Source organism: Saimiri boliviensis, chromosome 12 (assembly GCF_048565385.1).
Source record: "Saimiri boliviensis isolate mSaiBol1 chromosome 12, mSaiBol1.pri, whole genome shotgun sequence".
NCBI lineage: Eukaryota > Metazoa > Chordata > Mammalia > Primates > Cebidae > Saimiri > Saimiri boliviensis.
In genome coordinates, this window is record NC_133460.1 from 107,957,292 (window position 1) to 107,982,520 (window position 25,229).

General features: G+C 41.0%; 1 protein-coding gene across 1 annotated transcript in view; it reads right to left on the reverse strand.

Moving 5' to 3' along the window:
- Positions 1 to 25,229, reverse strand: part of CPXM2 (carboxypeptidase X, M14 family member 2) — a 153,747-nt gene that overhangs the window by 45,602 nt on the left and 82,916 nt on the right. The window contains exons 5-6 of the mRNA XM_003922120.3: positions 6,621 to 6,705; positions 5,485 to 5,635 (exon numbers count right to left, since the gene is read on the reverse strand). Of these exons, the coding sequence (XP_003922169.2) occupies positions 5,485 to 5,635; positions 6,621 to 6,705 (236 nt within the window). The remainder of the gene's footprint in view (positions 1 to 5,484; positions 5,636 to 6,620; positions 6,706 to 25,229) is intronic.

A 25,229-nucleotide genomic window follows, 5' to 3' on the forward strand; every position in this document is an offset into this window, starting at 1 on the left:
TGGCAATCAGAAGGGCTCAGCTGGTACTCAGCAACTCCAGTGAGCTGGTCTATGCCCATCAAAAAGACACCGATGACATCACCCTCAGCAAAAGGAGGCCTGGAATGAGGAAGGCAGTGGCTACTTCATGCCCTCTACCTAATTCCTCTCCTTTCAAGAGCCCAGGCCTGGGGCCCAAATGAATGATCAACTCCTTGGCACAAGAGGGTATTCAGACTATAGGCCTGACTTTGCAAGCAAAAGTGGAAGGGAGCAAATCAATTTACCTACAAAGTCTTGCACCCATGGTGACCCAACAGAGCAACAGCCCATCTTTTCTCCAATTTGTACATCTTGATGGTGGGTTGGGGTAGCTGGCTGAAACATCCTAGTTTAGCAAGACAGGTGGTGGCCTTACAATTAAAATAGCTTTTCAGTAATTATCAACTAGTGAACATAGGCTGGGAGGATGTACGTATTGGGAGAAAGGACACAGCGTGTCACCTGCTCCTGGCCGACACGGAGGACTGACCCCCAGGCAGTGCCTTTTGGCAGCTCTTCTGTGCTTGAGGGAGAAGCTCCTGTCCACAGATCTCTGTGCCCATCACTAGATTCTCTGAGTCACACCCAAGAACCCTGGATACCTCAGTGCTATGCAGAGGGAGGACAGTCACTTAGACCTGGTGGACAGGAAGATAAGGTAGAAAGCGTGACAACTTCCCCAAAGACATCAAAGCCCCACACATTCATAATAGAAGCTACTGGGCAGTTCCAGGGGCTCAAGCACTGCCACCCTTCTATCTTAAAGGTCATTTCCTAAGATGCTGAGTGCCAACCCTGTAGCCTAATGGGTTAATCATATGCAAAGCTCACCTGGTCCTTTTAAGAACCAGGCAGTGTGTAATGCAATGTTGTCTGCAACAGCAAAATCTCTGAAAACCATCAAGGCCATGACCATCTGGCCAGTCAGCTGACATAGTTCTTAATTCACATGTTTTTATTGTTAAAAATTTATCTTCAGAAGCTCTCCCCAGGTTCTGATAAGCATATATATTCGGTGACAAATGGACAAGTCCATTCAACCTTAGAAAAGAGGACTTTCTTTTACTGTTTTTTATTAATAGCAATCAAATTATTTTTATTTATTGATTTAAAGTGTGTGTGTGTGTGTGTGTGTGTGTGTGTGTGTGTGAGAGAGAGAGAGAGAGAGAGAGAGAGAGAGAGAGAGAGAGTCTCACTCTGTCACCCAGGCTGGAGTGCAGTGATCTTGGCTCACTTCAACCTTGCCTCCCGGGCTCAAGTGATTCTTGTGCCTCAGGCTTCCAAGTAGCTGGGATTACAGGCACGTACCACCATGCCAGGATAATTTTAGTAATTTTAGTAGAGACAGGGTTTCGTCATGCTGGCCAAGCTGGTCTCGAACTCCTGACTTCAAGTGACCCACCCACCTCAGCCCCCAAAAAGTGCTGGGATTACAGGCATAAGCCACTGCACCCTGCCAAAGTAGTTAACTGTGGAAAACTAAACGTAACATGCAAGTGACCATCTTGACCACTTTTCCAGCGTATAGTGCAGTAGTGACGAGTACATGCACCTTGCTGTGCAGCCACCAGCCATCTCCAGAATGTTTTCACTTTGCAAAACCGACAGTCTGTACCCATGCAACAACAACTCTCCATTTTCTTTTATTTTTGAGCTTTAAAAATCCTATTAATAGAACATGGTATATGGTAATTCACTTTCCAGCTCAAAAATTTCTGGAAACATTATGCATAGAGTCTTAAAAAGCACCAGCACCCTCCTCCGCCCCACCAGAGAGTTCACAGGAAAACGGTGCGGGAAGAAAGGGACAGAACAAAGAGACAGAGAAGCAAAGGTAAATGAATGTTTCATGAGAAAGAGGCCTGGGAAGTGCAGACTCAGGGAGGCAGCATTTCAACCATGAAATCACCTTGGGTCATCCCCAGCTCTGGCCTTATTAACTTTTACAAAGGAATCTTCCCAGCACCAGGGTGATGAGCAAGACTCATTTTGGGACCCTGAGCCACTCTCTCAGTGGATATGACCCCACCAGGCAGCATGCGTGAACAGCCACTCCCCTCTGAGCGAATTGCTAAGTAACTTCTAGAAAAAAAAAAATCGTCCTCACTATTTGCGGGGTGGAAAATAGAACCATTCTGAGACCATACTTTAATTCAGATTTCGAAATGTAACCCTGAATTTGTGAGTGTTTAAAGGACCTCCAGGGCCCATCTTCAAACAGACACACACCAAGAATAACTTCACAGGGAAATATTTATTTCATGAGACTCTTGCAGGCTGCCCTTTGCCCTTTACCAACAACGATGAATTCCTACCCACAGAGAAAAGCCACGGCCCTAATTTTTCAAGCAAGCAGACCAAGGCTATGCTGAGCAGAACCGGACAACAAGACTCCTAGGCTGGCATCAAGAGGGCCAGAGCCCATAAATGCCTCTCTGAAGACACCTGTGCCCCCAGTCACCCTGTGCTGGAGAGCCCAGCAGGTCTAGGATGCTGGGACCAGTCCTAAGGCAGTTCTGCACTGGCCCGCCACAGAAGGAGGCCCACATCCATGATCATGTAAGTGGGGGAGGGAGCAGGGCATCCTGAACACGCTCCCAGTTCCCCAACGTGCCCAGATCCTTGGCCTCTCTTACCCCTAGAATGGGGAAAGGGGCCATGGAGGCATGGTGAGCTTACCAAATAAATATCGTGGACCCAAAGAGTTTTGCAGAGAGCAATTTATTAGACAGAGAGAGAGAGAGAGAGAGAGAGAGAAAGAAAGAGAGTGCTCCCACACTCCCATGAGAGGAGATCCAAGCGAGGAATCCGTATAGGTAAGGAGAAACGGGATTTTAACCCTGAAGTTATTCCTGCCCCATTCATGTTCTTGTCCAATCAAAGAACTCTTTCAAACTTCCTCTGGAGTGATTGATCTTTGACTTTGATACTGGATTGGCTACTTGGTCCCCAACAGAACCCTCTCCTCCCAGAGGTTTCAGCAGGCCTTTTGAACAAAGACGCTCTCCTGGATTTCTCTACTTAGCCCATATGCGGGAAAGTCAAAGAACTTTACATTTGAAACCCCTCTGGTTCCCAGATGGAGGCAAAACCATGCCTCTCGTGGACCCAGAAAGAAGTTTTTTTGTTTTTGTTTTTTCTTAATACAGTCCTGCAATCAGCCAGGGCTTCAACATCTCTCTGCATCCTCCTTGAAACGGGGTACAGTCTTCCTACTTATCATAATCTAATTATCATAATCTAATTTTAGGAAATAATTGTGCACACACACAAAAGAAAGGCAGAGAAACAAGAATGTTCTCTGTAGGATTGTTTACGGAATCCAATTATTGGAAACAACTGAATTTCCAACTGTCTGTGGCAGATTGAAAACGGGATTTTCTAGGGGAGAAGCTTCCCAAAGACAAATAGTCTCTAATGGTTTTGATGACACGAAAAAGGATTCACAATTGAATAAGTACACGTAAATATAAAACAAAAGTATGTCCAGTGTGAAGGTAAGCAGGTAGGTAGACAGATCTGTCTTTCTCACCAGTATGAAGTTTGTATTCTAAAAATCTGTGGTTGGCTAGCAAGATCATGAATATTATGGGATTGGGAGAAAAACAATTAAATGACCTCCAATATGCTTCGAAAATACAGTAAGTGTAAGTTCATTTATTGTATTTGCATTAAATGGAGTAACCCCCTGGAGGGGGGGTTACTATAGAAATAGCATCAGAGCTGGCACTCTGCCTGAGGCAGTGCTGGGAGGGACTGAGAATCCCACAGGTAGCCAGGCCCACACCTCATACTGGCCAGGAGCAGGAAGGCCTCACTGGAGAGTTTGGGGGAATGAGTGACAACTGTTCCTCATGTCCCCATGACCTGGGTGAACTGCTGAGTCTGTCCCGCAGACTATAGCAGAGTGACAGATGAATAGAGTATGCATATACAGTATTTTGCCTGTCAGTGAGGCTAGGGGACTGCTGGCAGTAGCACCAGAAGTAGCCCCCATAAGCCAGCGATGCTCACATTCATTTAGTACAGATTTAATGACAAAGGCCTAGAGCAAACACCATTTGTGGGTAATTAACATGGTCGACCTCCCCCCCCCCCCCCCCCCCCCCCGCCCCACCAAGTAGGCAGAAGTCTTGCATGTGGATGATCAAAGGTTGATTTCTGGAGAAATAGGTAAACAAACTTATCTAGATAAATTCCTTTGCACTCCCTTGTCATCTGCCCTTTGACATTAGCTCAAGGTAAGAGGATTAGGCTCCCTTCAGCAATAACCCTTTCCCGAAGCTTTTGCAAAAACTTTCAGCCTTCCAAGAAGGTTTGTGTCTTTCCTATAATTTTTCCCACCACCCTGACTGATCTCCTACAGTGGACTGCGAGTGGACAGCAACATGAAAGTTCCTATAGGCCCCATGAGGTCATGAGGCCCTGCAGGGATGATCTCAGGCCAGCCACCTTCCCTGGAGATGTGTGGTCAGGATGAAGAGGCTGTAGCCTGCAGGGTCCATCTGGGCCCAAGCTTGGAACCCCTGAAAGGCCAAGACAAGGAAGCCTGTCCAGAGAAGACATTACCAAGGAGGCAGGTGGCACACATGAATTCAAACCCCTTTTTTTCAAGCCACCCTGAGGTTACCCCCAAGTATCATCATGTGAAAATAAGGCAAGTAGAATACTACCTGAGTAAGCCTTTATCCAAAGACACAGACTTCTAAGAGGAGCTACTTAATCAGAAAAAGATCATGTCAATGGTTTAGAATGAAATTCTACCACGTCCTACCCCACAGCCACTACGCAGTGTAATGGGATCTGCCAATGACAAATAAATATGTTCTCTCAAATTTCTACATTTTTTTTTTTTGCTCACTTCTGAGTTGTACACATTGTCTTAAAATTACAGTAGGCAAAACTGTACTTAGTGAGGGACTTCATAGCCCAATTATTCACTGTGGGCTTATGGGAAATTTTTACTCATTTTCTTTTTGGTTTACCTATGTTTTCTAAATATTCTACGATAGACATGTATTTTTTTATACAAGTAAACAATTGCTTGGTTCATTATTACTTTTTATAATTTTGAGACAAGGTTTCACTCCATCACCCAGGCTAGAGCACAGTGGTACGATTTCGGCTCACTGCAGCCTTGACCTCCTGGGCTCAAGTGATACTCGAGCCTCAGCCTCCCAAGTAGCTGGGATTACTGGCTCACTCCACCATGCCTGGGTAATTTTTAAATTTTATTATTTATTTATTTTTATTTTTATGGACATAGGCTCTCCCTTTGTGGCCCAGGGTGGTCTTGAACTTCTAGCCTCAAGTGATCCTTTCTCCTCAGCCTCCCAAAATGCTGGGATTACAGGCGTGAACTACTGTGCCTGGCCTGCTTAGTTTATCTTTATTTGCCTTGGCTGGGTATCTGTTTTCCATCAGTGCTCCCACCCTGCAGGGAGCACAGGAGGGTGAACTCACCTGGCAGTGGGCAGCCCACGATCTCCATTCTCATGCAGATGCTCCCGTTATCAAACCAGGACTGCGGGTTTACCCGGATGTAGCGGGCCACCATGGGGACGGGCAGCTCATTAAGAACGGGGATCTCCTTCTCACTGTTTCCTTGAAATATCTATTTATGCTCAAGGGAGAAAAGGAAAATCTTTTAGTGCTTAATTACCAAGGGATAAAGAGTCAGAATTCATTCATTCAACAAAACCTTACTGAGGAAAATCTAATGTGTGCTGGGCACTGAAGAGAAAAAAATAAATGACTCAGGCCTGGATCCTGCCCTCAGAGCCTCCATCTAGTTGGTATGGTGGCAGAGGGGCTCTGGTAATTATACACTGTAGGAAAAATCTATTGGTGTCATGGCAAAGGAACAGCTAGAGAGCTTTGGGATTTCAGAAGATGGAGAGGACCAGGCAAAGTTTTGGGGAAGAGGGGCGGTTTGAACTGGCATTGAAGAAAAGCTATTTAGATCTATAGGGATGAGAGGGTATCCAGAGAAAATGGACAATGAGTGCAGAAGCCTAAACATGGGATTCATAGGCAGAAGAGCAGCTGATTCACTTTTACAAGTACACAGGACTTTGTCTAGGGGATAAGAATGAGAAATAAGGTTGAAAAAGGACGCCACAGTCAGACAAGTCAGACTGTGTAAGACATTGGATACCATGCTAGGAATATGTACTTGAGAATCTGAGGAAGACAGTGACAGGATCAGGACTGACTAAGCTGGGGCTAATCATGGAACTAAAAGGCCAAGGTCATGAAATGAAGTTAGGAAACTCTTAAGAACAGCTGCAAGTGGCCCCAGCATGCCTTAAGCATGCAACCTCCAGGGCTAACTTGCAAATTACGTAAGAGGCTGTATCCCTCGAGTTCCCTGATGTGAGTAAATAAAGGCTGAATTTTATATTAGCTGTAAATGTGTGTCACTTGCTGCTGGGCTTCAGGGCATGGGAGGGGGGTCTCTGTCCATGAAACTTTCATAGTAAGTTTGAGTTGACACAAAATATGTAAATCTTCAAGCAATTGATCGTACATTGCCTCTCTTTGCAGAACCCCACCCAGCCAGGCACCAAAGGCATGGTTAGATGGAGGAAGAGACTCACCATGTCTCCAGATCCATTCTTAACAGTGACCCATGTATGGCTGTCATTGCTCACCATGACCTTATAGGATGTCACCCAGTCACTCCTATGAGAAAATAAAACAACATTAGGACTACACACTTTAAAATGCTTATTCTTCCATGAAGAGGTTTAGAGATGAGGAGAGCAGGTGCCAGAAGTAGACAGCACTGGGTCAAACTGTGGCTCCAGAACATTTACAGTTCTGTGACCTCATCCAGGCAACTAACTGACCCATCTATACGACTATTTATTCATCCATAATATGGGAATCATAAAAGCATCAACCTTAAAGAAGTAATGTAAACCTTAATTTAATGCCCTTTAATCACTTAGAACAAGGCCTAGCCCCTAGTAATCACTAACCATTGATCACACACATAAAGATATACAAATATGTATGTATCTTTTTGCATTGAACACCTACATCACACCCAAGAAACTTAATGAAAAAAAAATCTCAGTAAAGGTTGCAAACTGGTCTAAAAATTTTGATTGATAAGTTGATTTGGGAATGTAACAAATAAAATCTTACCAATCACAAAAATAAAATCTTGAGTCTCTAAGAGATACTGGGTTTCTCCTTGGCTGTCACAGCCACACAGACAATCCCCACCCTAGAAAGAATCAAATCATGGCTGGACGCAAAGCCATACCCTGAGCATCTCACCCAACTGCACAGAATTTTGGGGGAGGGGGGTAAAAGAGCCATAATTTAACTTTCCAGAGTGGAGGCCAACCTGATAGACTTGCCAAGAAAAGTGACCTGCACATTTTTTTTTTCTTTCTACCTCAGTTGTTTATAATATTAGTTGTTGAACAATATAGGGAAGTCTTCCTGAGTACTCCTACTTTTAATTTTTAAAATGTTGGAACTAAGCACCAACTTACCAGTTTTTTGTTTTGTTTTGTTTTGTTTTGTTTAGAAAATTCTGCCCATTGAAGTATGGAATCGTTTTCCTACTGTAGCCCCTGCTTGCCCTCAGTATTCAGATCTATCCGAATAAAGTTTTGAGTTTCCTGTGTAAATTTATACTGCCCAGTAGAGTTCATTTTGAAAGAACAGCTGGTTCTGTGATTCTGGTTCATCTGACTGACTTGTTGTGAAAATGATTCTTAGGTGCTTTTCTACATGCTTGGAAATAAACCCTCATCTCACACTTTCTCTTCTCCTCTCTTGTTCCCACCAGCTCTGTCTGAATACCTACTAGAAGCCAGAATTGATCACGAACCACATTCCTCCTCTGACAGTCACCAGTTAGAGCCCAGGGCTATGGAGAGAAGTGCATTAGCATTGCCTTAACAAGAAAAGCAGCTCAGCCACAGCTCCTTCCTTTGCCCTGGAAAATTATCAACACCCAGAATAGCAACCTGTTTCCCACATTCAAATAATTTCCAAATGACTTGTAACTACAGTTCCCTTTGCTGTCTGTTTTTCAACTGATAAAGCCTGAGGTTGATACAGCAAGACAGACAACAGAGGCAGGAGCTGTATCCTCCCGAGATAGAGGCGATGAATGTAGGAAACCTCTTGGTCAAGAGAAGCACAAGACAATAAGAGGGGAGTAGAGAAAAAAATAAAAATAAGTCCTCCAAAGAAAAGGAGAGGGTGGGGGGAAAAAGGAAATGAAAGCCAAGTAATAATTCTCAAATTAAAAAAAAACAATAAGAATACCAATCCCCGACTTAGGTTTGAATCGTAACTGTTTCTATGGCTCAGAACTATCTTCTGAACTGCAAAACTACATCATATCCTCCTGCCTACTTGACCCCTCCACTTAATGTCTCTGTGACATCTCAAATTTAACTTGCCTTAAAAGAACAGATTCATGCCTTCCGCTCTGCATGCTGATGTGGCAGTCCACCAGAGGCCCTACCCCAGGAAAGGTACTGCCATCCACAAAGAGAGGACAAAATCCCAGTGTTACTCTGGGTGTCCCACCTTCTCTTCCTCCCTGATATGCTTTGGCTGTGTCCCCATCCAAATTTCATCTTGAATTGTAGCTCCCATAATCCCCATGTGTCATGGGAGGGAGCCAGTGAGAGGTCATTAAGTCATGGGGTGGGTTCTTCCCATGTCATTCTCATGATAGTGAATAAGTCTCAAAAGATCAGGTGGTTTTGTAAAGGGCAGTTCCCCTGCACATGGTCTCTTGCCTGCTGCCATGTAAGACATGACTGCTCCTCTTTCACTTTCTGCCACGATTGTGAGGCCTCCCCAGCCATGTGAAACTGTGAGTCCATTAAATCTCCTATTTTTTATAAGTTACCTAGTCTCAGACATTTCTCCATAGCAGTATGAATACGGATGAATACCCTCCCCTACACTGAATCTATTATCAAGTTCTGTCAATTTTAACTCTCGCATTTTTCAAGAATGTATCCAACTCTCTCCACTTCCCTGCCACCACCCCAGTTCACTCTCTCAGGCCCCTGGCATCTAAATTTCTCCCCCATCTATCTTGCAGTCAAGAGTTTACTTTTCCAGTGAAATATTATCATGTCATCCCTGCTTAAAATAGCTCTTAAGTAGTCTTATATTAAGTATTGTGCTATCTTAGTATTAACAAAATCCTCATCACATTCTATGAGACCCTTGCTTGCCCTGCGTTTTCTGTGTTCTTTCTTTCCATTCCTGATACTGTTTGTATCCTCTCTTGCCCCAGGGCCTTTGCACATACTGTTGCATCTGTCTGAACTCCTCTTCTTCTCTCCTCCTCTGTCTGTCTTTAAATTATTCACACTGCAAACCAAATTTTAAAAAGCCCATCCTAACCCTTCAATCTAGCCAATTTCTTTTCTTACATGCTTTCTTTCATAGTTTAATTCAGTTTTTAATTTCATACTCGTTTTTGGAATTACCTGATACTGTCATTCTCTCCCACTGAAGTGTAAGCATCTCACAGACAGAAGAAAGAAGGCCCATGGCACCTTGAAGACAGAAAGGATGCTGGTGCCCCAGGGGAGCAGAGGAAGGGACAGGAGAGCAGGGCCAGGGCATGGTGGGCTTTTAGGTAATTTGATAGGAGTGGAACTTCCTCTGTCAGGCAGTAGGGAGCTATGCCTCTTGAAGTTCCCCAAGGGTGGTCAAAGTACCTGAAAGTCAATTAGAAAGTCTCCTCTGCTTCCAAAAATTCTACCATAATAAAATGCTTGCCAATCAGAGGCTCTTTGTTTTTTTGCTGTTTGGAAACTAACTCCCCTTTCTACCACCTTTGAACTGCTGATGAAATAAGCATGATCATAGATGGGTCTTCTTGTTATAGGTTGATGAAGCCTTTGTTCATTTTGTTTCAGACTTACTTTCATGTTTGACAATTCTTATCATTGCTTATAATTATGCTTTATTCATTCTCACTGCTTTCTACTATTCTACTCTGAGAATAAACACCACAATTTATTTATCAGTTTCATTGCTGTTGGGTATTTGAGTAGTTTCCAGCTTGGATTATGAGGAATAGTGCTTCTGTGAACATTCTTGCATGTATCTTTCAGCGAATTTATACAAAATTCTGTTTGGGGGAATGCTGGGAAGATGGCCACCTAAGAACAGCTCAGGACTTCAGCTCCCAGTGAAAGTGCAGAGGGTGAGTGGACGCCGCATTTCCAGATGAACTCTTATTGCCCACAGACCAGGAAATACCCAGGCAGAGGGGTCGCCAGCATCGCAGTCCCAGCCGGTGTGGCTGTTTTGGCCCCCCGTGGGGCTGATTCCGCCCGCGCGGCTGCTGTGACCACGCCCTGTTGCTGTGGTTCTCCGAACAAAAGCCACTGGTCTGGGAGCCCTCTTAGCTGGCGATCGGAGCCCTGAGACGGCAGAGTTGCCCATTCATCTGAAATAGCAAGCCAAGCAAGGAGACTCCTAGGCAAAAAATCCACCAGGAGCCAGCGCCGCAGTTCGAGCCGACTCAGCGAGTCGCAGCACAGGAGATCCCGGCGCCTTTTCAACAAGCGACTGGAATGCGGGGTCGTTCAACTTAAAAGAAAAGACTCTGAGCCAGGGAGCCAGGTGATCAGGCTCGGTTGGTCCCACCCCTCCACCCCCAACGACAACGAAAACAAAAACAGTATTTGGAAACCCTCTGGGTTGAGCCCTTCAAACCAAGCACAGCTGAACCGGGATGGTCCAGCTCAGTGGGGGAGGGGCTTCCGCCATTACTGAGACTCTCCACCGCTACTTGCTGAGGCAACCTGCCACAACAGAGAGAGTCCGCCATAACAGAGGCGGGGCCACCATTACTGAGACAGTTCTAACTACGCCCATATAAACAGGACTGTAGGGAAGAGCTCAGGGCAGCTGGGCGGAGCCCATAGCAGCTCAGCAAAGCCCCTGTGGGCAGGCAGTGGCTAGGCGTGCTGCTAGCTGGGCGGGTCAGACCTGAAAGAAAAATCAAAAAAGGCAGTAGTGCAATGGAAACTCATAAAGCTCCAACTCCCTGGGACAGAGCACCTGGCAACAAAAAGTGCTTTATGAGTTCAGCTGCAGCAGACCTAAACATACCTGCCCAGCAGCTCTGAATGAACAACGGAGCTCACAACTCAGGACTTAAGCCCCAATATAAGATAGACTGTCTCCTCAAGTAGCTCCCTGACCCCCACAGATCCAAAGACTCACCTCATAAAGGAGAGAACGGACTGACAGTAGGCGAGCATCCTTCTGGGACAAAGATAGCAGAAGAGGAAACTGGCAGCAACCCTTACTGTTCTGCAGCTGCTGCAGGTTATCCCCAGGCAAGCAGGGCCTGGAGAGGACCTCAGCAGTCCTACAGCAGAGGGGCCAACTGTTAGAAGGAAAGCTTAAAAAAAAAAAAAAGAAAAGAAGAAGTAACTTCAGCATCCATGAACTAGAAGCTCACTCAGAGACCCAAACTGAAAGACAGTAATTACAAAGACAACAGGTGGATAAACCCACAAAAATGGAAGAAACCAGCGCAAAAAGGATGAAAACTCCCAAAACCAGAACACCTCTCCTCCTAAAAGGGATCACAACTCCTCACCAGCAAGGGAACCAGACCGGATGGAGAAGGAGGGTGATGAAATGGCAGAATCAGACTTCAAAAGGTGGGTAGTAAGAAATTACAGTGAGCTAAAAGAACATGTTCTAACCCAACGCAAAGAAAATAGAAACCTTGAAAAAAGATTGGATGAAATGCTAACAAGAATGGACAGCATAGAGAGGAATATAAGTAAATTGATGGAGCTGAAAAACACAACACGAGAACTTCGTGAAGCATGCACAAACTTCAACAGTCGAATTGACCAAGCAGAAGAAAGGATATCAGAGGTCGAAGATCAACTCAATGAAATAAAAAGAGAAGGCAAGAACAGAGAAAAAAGCGCAAAAAGGAATGAACAAAATCTTCAAGAAATGTGGGACTATGTGAAAAGACCTAATCTACGTCTGATAGGTGTACCTGAATGTGATGAAGAGAATGAATCCAAGCTGGAAAATACTCTTCAGGATATTATCCAGGAAAACTTCCCCAACCTAGCAAGGCAGACCAATATTCAAATACAGGAAATACAGAGAACACCACAAAGATATTCCTCAAGAAGAGCAACCCCAAGGCACATAATCGTCAGATTCACCAGGGTTGAAATGAAAGAGAAAATGCTAAGGGCAGCCAGAGAGAAAGGTCGGGTTACCCACAAAGGGAAGCCCATTAGACTCACAGCAGATCTCTCAGCAGAAACCCTACAAGCCAGAAGAGATTGGGGGCCAATATTCAACATCCTTAAAGAAAAGAACTTTCAACCCAGAATCTCCTATCCAGCCAAACTAAGCTTCATAAGTGAAGGAAAAATAAAATCCTTTGTGAACAAGCAAGCACTCAGAGATTTCATCACCACCAAGCCTGCTCTGCAAGAACTCCTGAAAGAGGCTCTACACATATAAAGGAACAACCAGTACCAGCCACTCCAAAAACACACCAAATGGTAAAAGAGCATCAACACAATCAAGAAGATGCACCAACTAACCAACAAAACAGCCAGGTAGCATCAAAATGACAGTATCAAATTCACACATAACAATACTATCCCTAAATGTCAATGGACTAAATGCCCCAATCAAAAGACACAGACTGGCAAATTGGATAAAAAGCCAAAACCCATCAGTGTGCTGTATCCAGGAAACCCATCTTACATGCAAGGATACACAAAGGCTCAAAATAAAGGGATGGAGGAAGATCTACCAAGCAAATGGAGAGAGAAAAAAAAGCAGGAGTTGCAATTCTCATCTCTGATAAAATAGACTTTAAAGCAACAAAGATCAAAAGAGACAAAGAAGGACATTACGTAATGGTAAAAGGATCACTGCAACAAGAAGAGCTAATGATCCTAAATATATATGCACCCAATACAGGAGCGCCCAGATACATAAGGCAAGTTCTTAATGACTTACAAAGAGACTTAGACTCCCACACAATAATAGTGGGAGACTTTAACACCCCATTGTCAATATTAGACAGATCAACCAGACAGAAAATCAACAAGGATATCCAGGACCTGAACTCAGACCTGGAACAAGCAAACCTAATAGACATTTACAGAACTCTCCACCCCAAATCCACAGAATATACATTCTTCTCAGCACTACATCACACCTACTCTAAAATTGACCATATAATTGGCAATAAATCACTCCTCAGCAAATGCAAAAGAACAGAAATCATAACAAACAGTCTCTCAGACCACAGTGCAATCGAGTTAGAACTCAGAAAGCAGAAACTAACTCAGAACCGCACAGCTTCGTGGAAACTGAACAACTTGCTCTTGAATGTTGACTTGATAAACAATGAAATGAAGGCAGAAATAAAGATGTTCTTCGAAACCAATGAGAACGAAGACACAACATACCAGAATCTCTGGGACACATTTAAAGCAGTCTCTAGAGGAAAATATATAGCAATGAGTGCCCACATGAGGAGAAAGGAGAGATCTAAAATTGACACCCTATCATCAAAATTGAAAGAGCTAGAGGAGCAAGATCAAAAAAACTCAAAACCTAGCAGAAGACAGGAAATAACTAAGATCAGAGCAGAACTGAAAGGAAATAGAGACACAAAAAACTCTTCAAAAAATCAATAAATCCAGGAGCTGGTTTTTTGAAAAGATCAACAAAATAGACGGACCACTAGCCAGATTAATAAAAAAGAAAAGAGAGAATAACCAAATTGATGCAATAAAAAACGATAAAGGGGATATCACCACAGATTCCACAGAAATCCAAACCATCATCAGAGATTATTACAAACAACTCTATGCACATAAACTAGTAAACCTGGAAGAAAGGGATAAATTCCTGGATACCTGCATCCTCCCAAGCCTAAACCTGGAAGAAGCTGAAACCCTGAATAGACCAATAACAGGGTCTGAAGTCGAGGCAGCAATAAAGAGCCTACCACCCAAAAAAAGCCCAGGTCCAGATGGGTTCACAGCTGAATTCTGCCAGACATACAAAGAGGAGCTGATACCATTCCTTCTGAAACTATTCCAGACAATCCAAAAAGAGGGAATCCTTCCCAAATCATTTTACGAGACAAATATCATTCTGATACCAAAACCCGGCAGAGACTCAACAAGAAAAGAAAATTTCAGGCCAATATCCATGATGAACATAGATGCAAAAATCTTCAATAAAATACTGGCAAACCGATTGCAACAGCATATCAAAAAGCTCATCCACCATGATCAAGTAGGATTCATCCCGGGGATGCAAGGCTGGTTCAACATACGCAAGTCCATAAACGTAATTCACCACATAAACAGAATCAAAGACAAAAACCACATGATTATCTCAATTGATGCAGAGAAGGCTTTTGACAAAATTCAACAACTCTTTATGCTAAAAACCCTCAATAAACTAGGTATTGACGGAATGTATCTCAAAACAATAAAAGCTATTTACGACAAACCAACAGCCAATATCATACTGAATGGGCAAAAACTGGAAGCATTCCCTTTGAAATCTGGCACTAGACAAGGATGCCCTCTCTCATCACTCCTATTCAATATAGTACTGGAAGTTCTAGCCAGAGCAATCAGGCAAGAAAAAGAAATAAAGGGTATCCAAATTGGAAAGGAGGAAACCAAAAGAGAGCCCGCATAGCCAAGTCAATTCTAAGCAAAAAGAACAAAGCAGGAGGCATCACACTACCGGACTTCAAACTATACTACAAGGCTACAGTAATCAAAACAGCATGGTACTGGTACCAAAACAGAGATATAGACCAATGGAACAGAACAGGGGCCTCAGAGGAAATACAACATACCCACAACCATCTGATCTTCGACAAACCTGACAAAAACAAGCAATGGGGAAAGGACTCCCTGTTTAATAAATGGTGTTGGGAAAACTGGCTAGCCATGTGCAGAAAGCAGAAACAGGACCCCTTCCTGACACCTTACACCAAAATTAACTCCAGATGGATTAAAGACTTAAACATCAGACCTAACACCATAAAAACCCTAGAAGAAAATCTAGGCAAAACCATTCAGGACATAGGTGTAGGCAAGGACTTAATGACCAAAACGCCAAAAGCAATGGCAACAAAAGCCAAAATAGACAAATGGGACCTAATCAAACTCCACAGATTCTGCACGGCAAAAGAAACAGTCAATAGAGTGAATTGGCAACCAACAGAATGGGAAAAAATTTTTGCAGTCTACCCATCTGACAAGGGGCTGATATCAAGAATTTACAAAGAACTAAAGCAGATCTACAAGAAAAAAACAAACAAGCCCATTCAAAAATGGGCAAAGGATATGAACAGATACTTTACAAAAGAAGACATACAGGAGGCCAACAAACATATGAAAAAATGCTCATCATCACTGGTCATCAGAGAAATGCAAATCAAAACCACATTGAGATACCATCTCACACCAGTTAGAATGGCGATCATTAAAAAATCGGGAAACAACAGATGCTGGAGAGGATGTGGAGAAATAGGAACACTTTTACACTGTTGGTGGGAATGTAAATTAATTCAACCATTGTAGAAGACAGTGTGGCGATTTCTCAAGGACCTAAAAATAGAAATCCCATTTGACCCAGCAATCTCATTACTGGGTATATATCCAAAGGATTATAAATCATTCTACTACAAGGACACGTGCACACGAATGTTCATTGCAGCACTGTTTACAATAGCAAAGACCTGGAACCAACCCAAATGCCCAACGATGATAGACTGGATAGGGAAAATGTGGTACATATACACCATGGAATATTACGCAGCCATCAAAAACGATGAGTTCACGTCCTTTGTAGGGACATGGATGAACCTGGAAACCATCATTCTCAGCAAACTGACACAAGAGCAGAAAATCAAACACCGTATATTCTCACTCATAGGCGGGTGTTGAACAATGAGAACACATGGACACAGGGAGGGGAGCACTACACACTGGGGTCTGTTGGGGGGAAATGGGGGACGGATGGGGGGGTGGGGAGGTGGGAAGTGACAGCATGGGGAGAAATGACAGATACAGGTGAGGGGACGGAAGGCAGCAAACCACACTGCCATGTGTGTACCTATGCAACAAATCTTGCATGTTCTTCACATGTACCCCAAAACCTAAAATGCAATAAAAAAAAAATTCTGTTTGGTGTATCATTAAGAGTAAAATTGCTAAGTCACAGGGTCAGAGGGTAGACATATGTTCATATACCTATGTTCAGCTGACTGCTTATAGGTATTAATTTTATACCTATATAAAATATAATTTATATAAATTTTATATAAATTATTTATATATTATATATATATTTGTATACATTATATATAATTATATATATTTATTATATAATATATATTATATATTTATATATTATATATATAATGTATATATTACTTATATAAATTAATTTTCCAAATTAATTATACCTATTTGTATCCAGACCAGTAATATATAAGAGTCTAGTTGTTCCACACTCTTACTGATACTTGATATCATCTTCCTTTTATATTTTAGCCATTCCTGATGGGTGTACCCTTTCATCTCACTGTTGATTTTATTTTAATTTACTTGGTGACTGATGAAGTTCAATATTTTGTATGTTCACTGGGTATCTGAATACCATCTTTTAAGAAGTGCCTACTCAAGTTTTCCCCCATTTTCAATTAAGTTGTCCGTCTTTCTCACATTGATTTATGGAGCTCTTTATACATTCTAGATATGAGTTTCTGTTGAGTATTTTTTGTCTTCTTTTTCATTCTCCTTGATATATATATATATATATATATATATATATATATATATATATATGTCACCCAGATTGGAGTGCAACGGCACAATTATGTTTCACTGCAGCCTCAACCTCCCAGGCTCAAGCAATCTATCCACCTCAGCCTCCCAAGTAGCTGGGACTACAGGAATGCACCACCACACCAGGCTAATTGTGTGTGTGTGTGTGTGTGTGTGTGTGTGTGTGTGTGTGTGTATGTGTGTGTGTGTGTGTGTGTGTGGAGAGATGGGGTTTTGCTACATTGCCCAGGCTTGTCTCAAATGCCTGAGCTCAAGTGATCTGCCCACAGTGGCCTCCCAAAGTGCTGGGATTACAGGTGTGTGCCACCATGCCCAGCCTGTGGTATCTCTTGATGAGAAAAAAATCTTAATATAATCCAAACTTAGCTGGTTTTTTCTCTATGGTTTTCAGTATTTTTGTTCTTTTCAATGCATTTTTGCCTACTCCAAGATGATAAAGATATTCACTGATGTTTTCTTCTAAAAAACTTTATTGCTTTACCTTTCACATTTAGGATCTGTAATCCATTGGGAGTTGATTATCATATAGTGTAAGATAGGAGTCAAAATACATGATTTTCTATATGGGCTTCCAGCAGACCCAGAACCATTTGTATGTTTTTTGGTTTTTTTTTTTTCCTATGGCACCACAGTAGCAATTTGCTATAACCCATGTGACTGTATTTGTGTAGGTGTGCTTCTGGATGCTGTATTCTGTTCTGTTGGTCTTTTTCTTATCTTACCTTAAATCTGTCTTATCTTAATCTCTATAGTTTTATGATACATCCTTATATATGGTAGTGTATGTTTTCCCACTTTGTTTTTCCTTCACTATTCTTAGATCTTTGCAGTCCTATATAAATTTTAAATTCAGCTTGTCAATTTCTAAAACAAAGCCTCTGGATTTTAATTGGGATGATATTGAATATATACACCAATTTTGGGGGAATTGACCTCTTTACAATATTAAATCTTTCAATCTATAAAAATGGTATTTCACCCTCTTTATTTAGGTCTTCCTTTATTTATCTTTTACTAGGTTTATTCCTGGGTAGCTGATTTTTTAAATAACTTTACATGATATCACTTTAAAATTTACTTCCTCCTTATTTGTTGCTGAAATGTAGACACATAAATGCTTCTGGTATGTTGACTTTGTATCAAGCTACCTTGCCACTTTATTAATTAGGTCCAATAGTTTATGACTTCCTTTGGATGTTTTTATGAATATGATGATATCACAATGACAGTTCTGATTTTTGATTTCCAGTCATTAGGTTCTCTTATTTCTTTTTCTTGCCTTATTATACTGGCTAAGATGTTCAGTCCAATGCTGAAAGAAGTGAATAACAGACATACCTGTCTTATTCCTGAGATCCAAGGAAAGGTTTCTATATTTCACCACTGAGTAAGATGCTTCCTGCAAGACTTTTTCTACTTTTTTGTTTGTTTTCACTTTAATCAAGTATGAGTTTATTCTTTTTCATGTAACAACAGAATCTGGATATTTGATGCTGTTAACACTTACTCAGCTAGTTGACTATGTGAGAATTCATTTTTCATACTTATTAACTGCAAGTTCTAAGTGAAGGTTGCAAGAGGACTTGTTACACATTCATTTTACATACTTGTCATCTCAGAGTTCTAGGAGGACATCCCTGTGCTTTCATTCCTCATACTTCAAGATGTTTTCATTTCATATGTATTGTCTTCAGGTTGTAACACAGTTGCTTTAATTCTGTATCATGTCCACGTTCAAACATATTAATCAATTATAAATATTATAAATTATAAATTTTTTAAATGCCTTTTTTTATTTCCTTCCTGGTGCATTAAGTTTGATTTACAGTTCTTTTTGTATAGCTTCTTGACATCACTGATTGTCAGTTTTTATTCTTTTCTAATATAGCATTTCAGGTTATAATGTTCCCTCTGAGTACTCTTCAGTTTCATGCCATAAATTTCGATAGGTCATATATTCTTTGTAATTTAGTTCAAAATATTAATTCTTATTGTGATCTATTCTTTGATTATAAACTATTTAGAAGTGTAAGGTTAAGGTCTAGTTACTGAATATTTTCCAGATACCTTTTTATTACTGATTTCTAGCTTAATTCCGTTGTGGACAGAGAACATACTTTAAATCATGTCAGCCCTTTGGCTTCTCTTGAGGTTTCATTTATGGCTCAGTATATGGTCAATTTTAGCAAATGTTCTATGTGCACTTGAAAACAATATCAGCTCTGTAATTGTTGGATCCAATGTTCCATACAAATAATTTTCATCTTTCAAAATTGATCACTACCAATATTAAGACTGGAAAAAAAAACACAGAATGATCAGATTTTAGTTATCCTACCTTCTCTTTATTAACTTGTACTCACAATATTTTTTAAATAATTATCTTGAGATTGCAATATACATCCTTGATTACTAGAATCTTATTCAAATGATAATTTCTACTACTTCCATGGTAATGCTAGAACTTCACAACACTTCAAGTCCATTTACCTCTCCAGCTTTTGCATTATTTGGGAATTCATTTTCAATTCCATAATTATTTTAAATGTAATAAACCATTCTTACTATTGTTTTGTGTATTTAATGTTTATAAACCTACTCACTTACCCCTTCTGGTATTCTTTATTAATTTTGCATTTCCACATTTCCATCTGAGATCATTTTCTTTCTGCTTGAAGAGCAGCTTTTCTTGTTTCTTTTAAACCAAGTATGCTGACAGTACACTTTTTCTGTTTTTATTGTCTGAATATGGCTTCTTCATTTCATCTTCATTCTTGAATGATATTTTTGTTGGGAATTCTAGATTGACATTTATTTTCTTTCAGCATTTTAAAATTTTGATTTTATTGGCTTGTGAGGCATTGTTTTTCTATATAAACATATACACATTAAAACTACTGTTGTGGCATTAAGTAAATGTGCAACAAGAGAATGAGTAGAAAAATGAGGATCCAAAAGGGCTAAATAGGAACAACTCTGGAGTGCAGTTCCCAGCAAGAACAACACAGAGGGTGAGTGCCAACTGCATTTCGAAACAAATTTTCACTACCCACAGACCAGGAGATTCCCAGGCCAAAAAGCACCACGAGTTATCAGCACAGCAGTTTCAGCCAGTGCCGGGTTGGCACACAGAAACTCACACAAACTCTGGGTGGCCGTTTCAAATGGCACCTGGAATGCCTGGGATACAGAGCTGCCCATTCAACTGAAAGGGAAGGGGCAGAGACAGGGAGACAGGTGATCTGTCTTGGCGGGTACTACCCCCACAAAACAAGCAATCTGAAATGCTCTGGACTGAGAGTTTTGCAGCAAGTGCAGCTGGACCCAGGACAGTCCAGCTCAGTCAGAGGAATGGTGACCACCACTACGGAGGCAGTCTGCCACTACTGAGGCAGTTCACACAGCAGCTGGACAGAGCCTGTGGCAGCTCAGCAACACCTCTGCTGGCAGACTGTGACTAGACTACTCTATGCGGGGTAGGGCATCTATGAAAAAAGGCAGCAGCATGACAGAAACTTATAAATAAAGCCGACCTTCCTAGGACAGAGAACCTGGGAAAAGAGGTGGTTATGAGTTCTGCTGCAGCAGACTTAAATGTACCTGCCCAGCAACTCTGCATGGAACAATGGAGCTCCCAGCATAGCACTTGAGCTCCTATAAGGGACAGACTGTCTCCTCAAGTAGCTCTCCAACCCCCATATACCCAAAGAGACACACCTCATAAAGGAGAGCTCAGGCCGACATCTGGCATGTACCCTTCTGGGATGAAGATAACAGAAGAAGAAACCACCAGCAATGCTTACTGTTTTCCAACCCCCACAGGTGATCCCCAGGCAAGCAGGGTCTGGAGTGGACCTCTAGTAGTCCTGCAGCAGAGGTGCCTGAATGTTAGAAGGAAAACTAAGAAACAGAAAGAAATAACTTCATCATCAACAAAAAGGACATCCACTCAGAAACCCCATCCAAAAGTCACCAACTACAAAGACTACAGGTAGATAAAGCCACTAAGATGGGAAGAAACCAGTGCAAAAAAGGATGAAAACACCAAAACCCAGAACACCTCTCCTCCTCCAAAGGATCACAACTCCTCACTAGCTAGGGATTAAAGATGGATGGAGAATGAATCTGACGAATTGACAGAAACAGGCTTCAGAAGGTGGGTAATAACAAACTTCTCAGAGCTAAAAGAACATGTGCTAACCCAATGCAAAGAAACTAAGAATGTAGAAAAAAGTTTAGATGAGATGCTAACTAGAATAAACAACTTAGAGAAGAATATAAATGACTTGATGGAGCTGAAAAACACAGCACGAGAACTTTGAGAAACATACACAAGTTTCAATAGCTGAATTGACCAAGCAGAAGAAAAGATATCAGAGATTGAAGGTCAACTTAATGAAATAAAATGAGAAGGCAAGATTAGAGAAAAAAGAGTGAAAAGAAATGAACAAAGGCTCCAAGAAATATGAGATTATGTGAAAAGACCTAATCTACATTTGATAGATGTACCTGAATGTGACAGAGAGTATGAATCCAAGCTGGAAAACACCCTTCAGGATATTACCCAGGAAAACGTCCCTAAGCTAGCAAGGCAGGCCACCATTCAAGTCCAGGAAATGCAGAGAACACCACAAAGATATTCCTCAAGAAGCCAAGGCACATAATCATCCAATTCACCAAGGTTGAAATGAAGAAAAAAATGCAAAGGGCAACCAGAGAGAAAGGTCGGGTTAGCCACAAAGGGAAGCCCCTCAGACAGTTGATCTCTCCACAGAAACCCTACAAGCCATAAGAGAGTGAGGGCCAATATTCAACATCCTTAAATAAAAGAATTTTCAACCTAGAATTTCATACCCAGCCAAACTAAGCTTCATAAGCGAAAGAGAAAGAAAATCCTTTATGGACAAGCAAATGCTGAGAGATTTCATCACCAACAGGCCTGCCTTACAAGAGCTCCTGAAAGAAGCACTAAACAAGGAAAGGAACAACCAGTATCAGCCACTCCAAAAACATACCAAATGGTAAAGACCATCGACACAACAACAACAAAAAATGCATCAACTAACGGACAAAACATCTAGCTAGCATCAAAATGGCAGGATCAAATTCACACATAAGAATATTAACCTTAAATGTAAATGGGTTAATTGCCCCAATCAAAAGACACAGACTGGCAAATTGGATAAAAAGTCAAGACCCATCAGTGTGCTGTATTCAGGAAACCCATCTCACATGCAAGGACACACATATGCTCAAAATAAAGGGATGGAGAAAGATTTATCAAGCAAATGGAGAGCAAAGAAAATCAGGAGTTGCAATCCTAGTCTCTGATAAAATAGATGTTAAACCAACAAAGATCAAAAGAGACAAAGAAGGGCATTACATAATGGTAAAAGGATCAGTGCATGAAGAAGACCTAACAATCCTAAATATATATGCACCCAATACAGGAGCCCCAAGTACCTAAAGCAAGTTCTTAGCGACCTACAAAGAGACTTAGACTCCCACACAATTATAGTGGGAGACTTTAACACTCCACTATCAATATTAGACAGATCAACGAGACAGAAAATTAACAAGGATATCCAGGACTTGAACTGAGATCAGGACTAAGCAGACCTAATAGACATCTACAGAAATCTCCACCCCAAAGGCACAGAATATACATTCTTTTCAGCACCACATCACACCTACTCTAAAATTGACCACATGATTGGAAGTAAATCACTCCTCAGCAAATGCAAAAGAATGGAAATCATAACGGTCTCTCAGACCACAGGGCAATCAAATTAGAACTCAGAATTAAGGAACTAACTCAGAACCACACAGCTTCATGGAAACTAAACAACTGGCTCCTGAATGTTGACTGGATAAACAATGAAAAGAAGGCAGAAATAAAGATGTTCTTTGAAACCAACGAGAACAAAGACACAATATACCAGAATCTCCGGGACACATTTAAAGCAATGTCTAGAAGCAAATTTATAGCAATAAATGCCCACATGAGAAGTAAGGAAAGATCTAAAATTGACACACTTTCATCAAAATTGAAAGAGCTAGAGGAGCAAGATCAAAAAAACTCAAAAGCTAGCAGGAGACAAGAAATAACTAAGATCAGGGCTGAACTGAAGGAGATAGAGACACAAAAAACCCTTCAAAAAATCAATAAATCCAGGAGCTGATTTTTTGAAAAGATTAACAAATAGACAGATGACTAGCCAGATTAATAAAAAAGAGAAGGGAGAAGAATCAAATAGGTGCAATAAAAAACAATAAAGGAGATATCACTATAGAAATACAGACTCTACAGAAATACAGACTACAATTAGAGATTACTACAAACAACTATATGCACATAAACCAGTAAACTTGGAAGAAATGGATAAATTCCTGGACACTTGCACCCTCCCAAGCCTAAATGAGAAAGAAGTTGAAACCTTCAATAAACCAATAACAAGGGCTGAAGTTGAGGCAGCAATTAATAGCCAGGTCTAGACAGGTTCACAGCTGAATTCTACCAAATGTACAAAGAGGAGCTGGTACCATTCCTTTGGAAACTATTCCAAACAATACACAAAGAGGGAATCCTTCCCAAATCATTTTATGAGACCAACATCATCCTCATACCAAAACCCGGCAGAGACTCAACAAAAAAAGAAAACTTAAGGCCAATATCCATGTTGAACATAGATACAAAAATCTTCATTAAAATGCTGGCAAACCAATTACAACAGCATATCAAAAAGCTTATTCATTACGATCAAGTAGCCTTCATCCCAGGAATGCAAGGCTGGTTCAACACACACAAGTCTATAAACGTAATTCCCCACAGAAACAGAACCAAAGACAAAAAACACAGGACTATCTCAATAGATGCAGAGAAGGCCTTTGACAAAATTCAACAGTCCTGCATGCTTAAAAACTCTCAATAAAGTAGGTATCAAAGGAACATATCTCAAAACAATAAAGGCTATCTTTGGCAAACCTACAGCCAATATCATACTGAATGGGCAAAAACTGGAAGCATTCCCTTTGAAATCTGGCACTAGACAAGGATGCCCTCTCTCACCACTATTAAATATAGTATTGGAAGTTCTAGCCAGAGCAAATAGGCAAGAAAAAAAAAAGTGTATTAAATTAGGAAAAGAGGAAGTCAAATCGTCTCTATTTGCAGACAACATGATTGTATACTTAGAAGAGCCTATCATCTCCACCCAAAATCTTCTTAAACTGATAAGCAACTTCAGCAAAGTCTCAGGATACAAAGTCAATGTGCAGAAATCACAAGCATTTCTATACACCAGTAAGAGACTTAAAGAGAGCCAAATCAAGAACGAACTGCCATTCACAATTGCTAAAAAGAGAATAAAATACCTAGGAATACAACTAGCAAAGGATGTAAAGGACCTCTTCAAGGAAAACTACAAACCACTACTCAAGGAAATAAGAGAGGACACAAACAAATGGAGAAACATTCCATGCTCATGGTTAGGAAGAATCAGTATTGTGAAAATGCCATACTGCCCAAAGTAATTTATAGATTCAATGCTATCCCCATCAAGCTACCAATGACCTTCACAGAACTGGAAAAAACCACCTTAAACTTCATACAGAACAAAAGAGACCCCGCATAGCCAAGACAATCCTAAGCAAAAAAAAAAAAAAAAAAAAAAAAAAAAGAAAAGAAAAGAAAAAAGAAAACTGGAGGCATCACACTATCTGATTTCAAACTATACAAGGCTACAGTAATCAAAACAGCATGGTACTGGTACCAAAACAGAGATACAGACCAACAGAACAGAACAGAAACCCTGGAGGCAACGCCACACATCTACAACCATCTGATATTTGACAAACCTGACAAAAACAAGCAATGGGAAAAGGATTCCCTGTTTAATAAATGGTGTTGAGAAAACTAGCTAGCAGTGTGCAGAAAGCAGAAATTGGACCCCTTCCTGATACCTTACACTAAAATTAACTCCAGAAGGATTAAAGACTTAAACATTAGTCCTAACACCATAGAAACCCTAGAAGAAAATCTAGGCAAAACCATTCAGGACATAGGCATAGGGAAGGACTTCATGACCAAAATACTAAAAGCATTGGCAACAAAAGCCAAAATAGACAAATGGGACCTAATTAAACTCCAGAGCTTCTGTACAGCAAAAGAAACAGTCATTAGAGTGAATCGGCAACCAACAGAATGTGAAAAAAATTTTACAATCTACTCATCTGACAAAGGGCTAATATCAAGAATCTACAAAGAACTAAAACAGATTTACAAGAAAAAAAAAAAAAACAAACCCGTCCAAAAGTGGA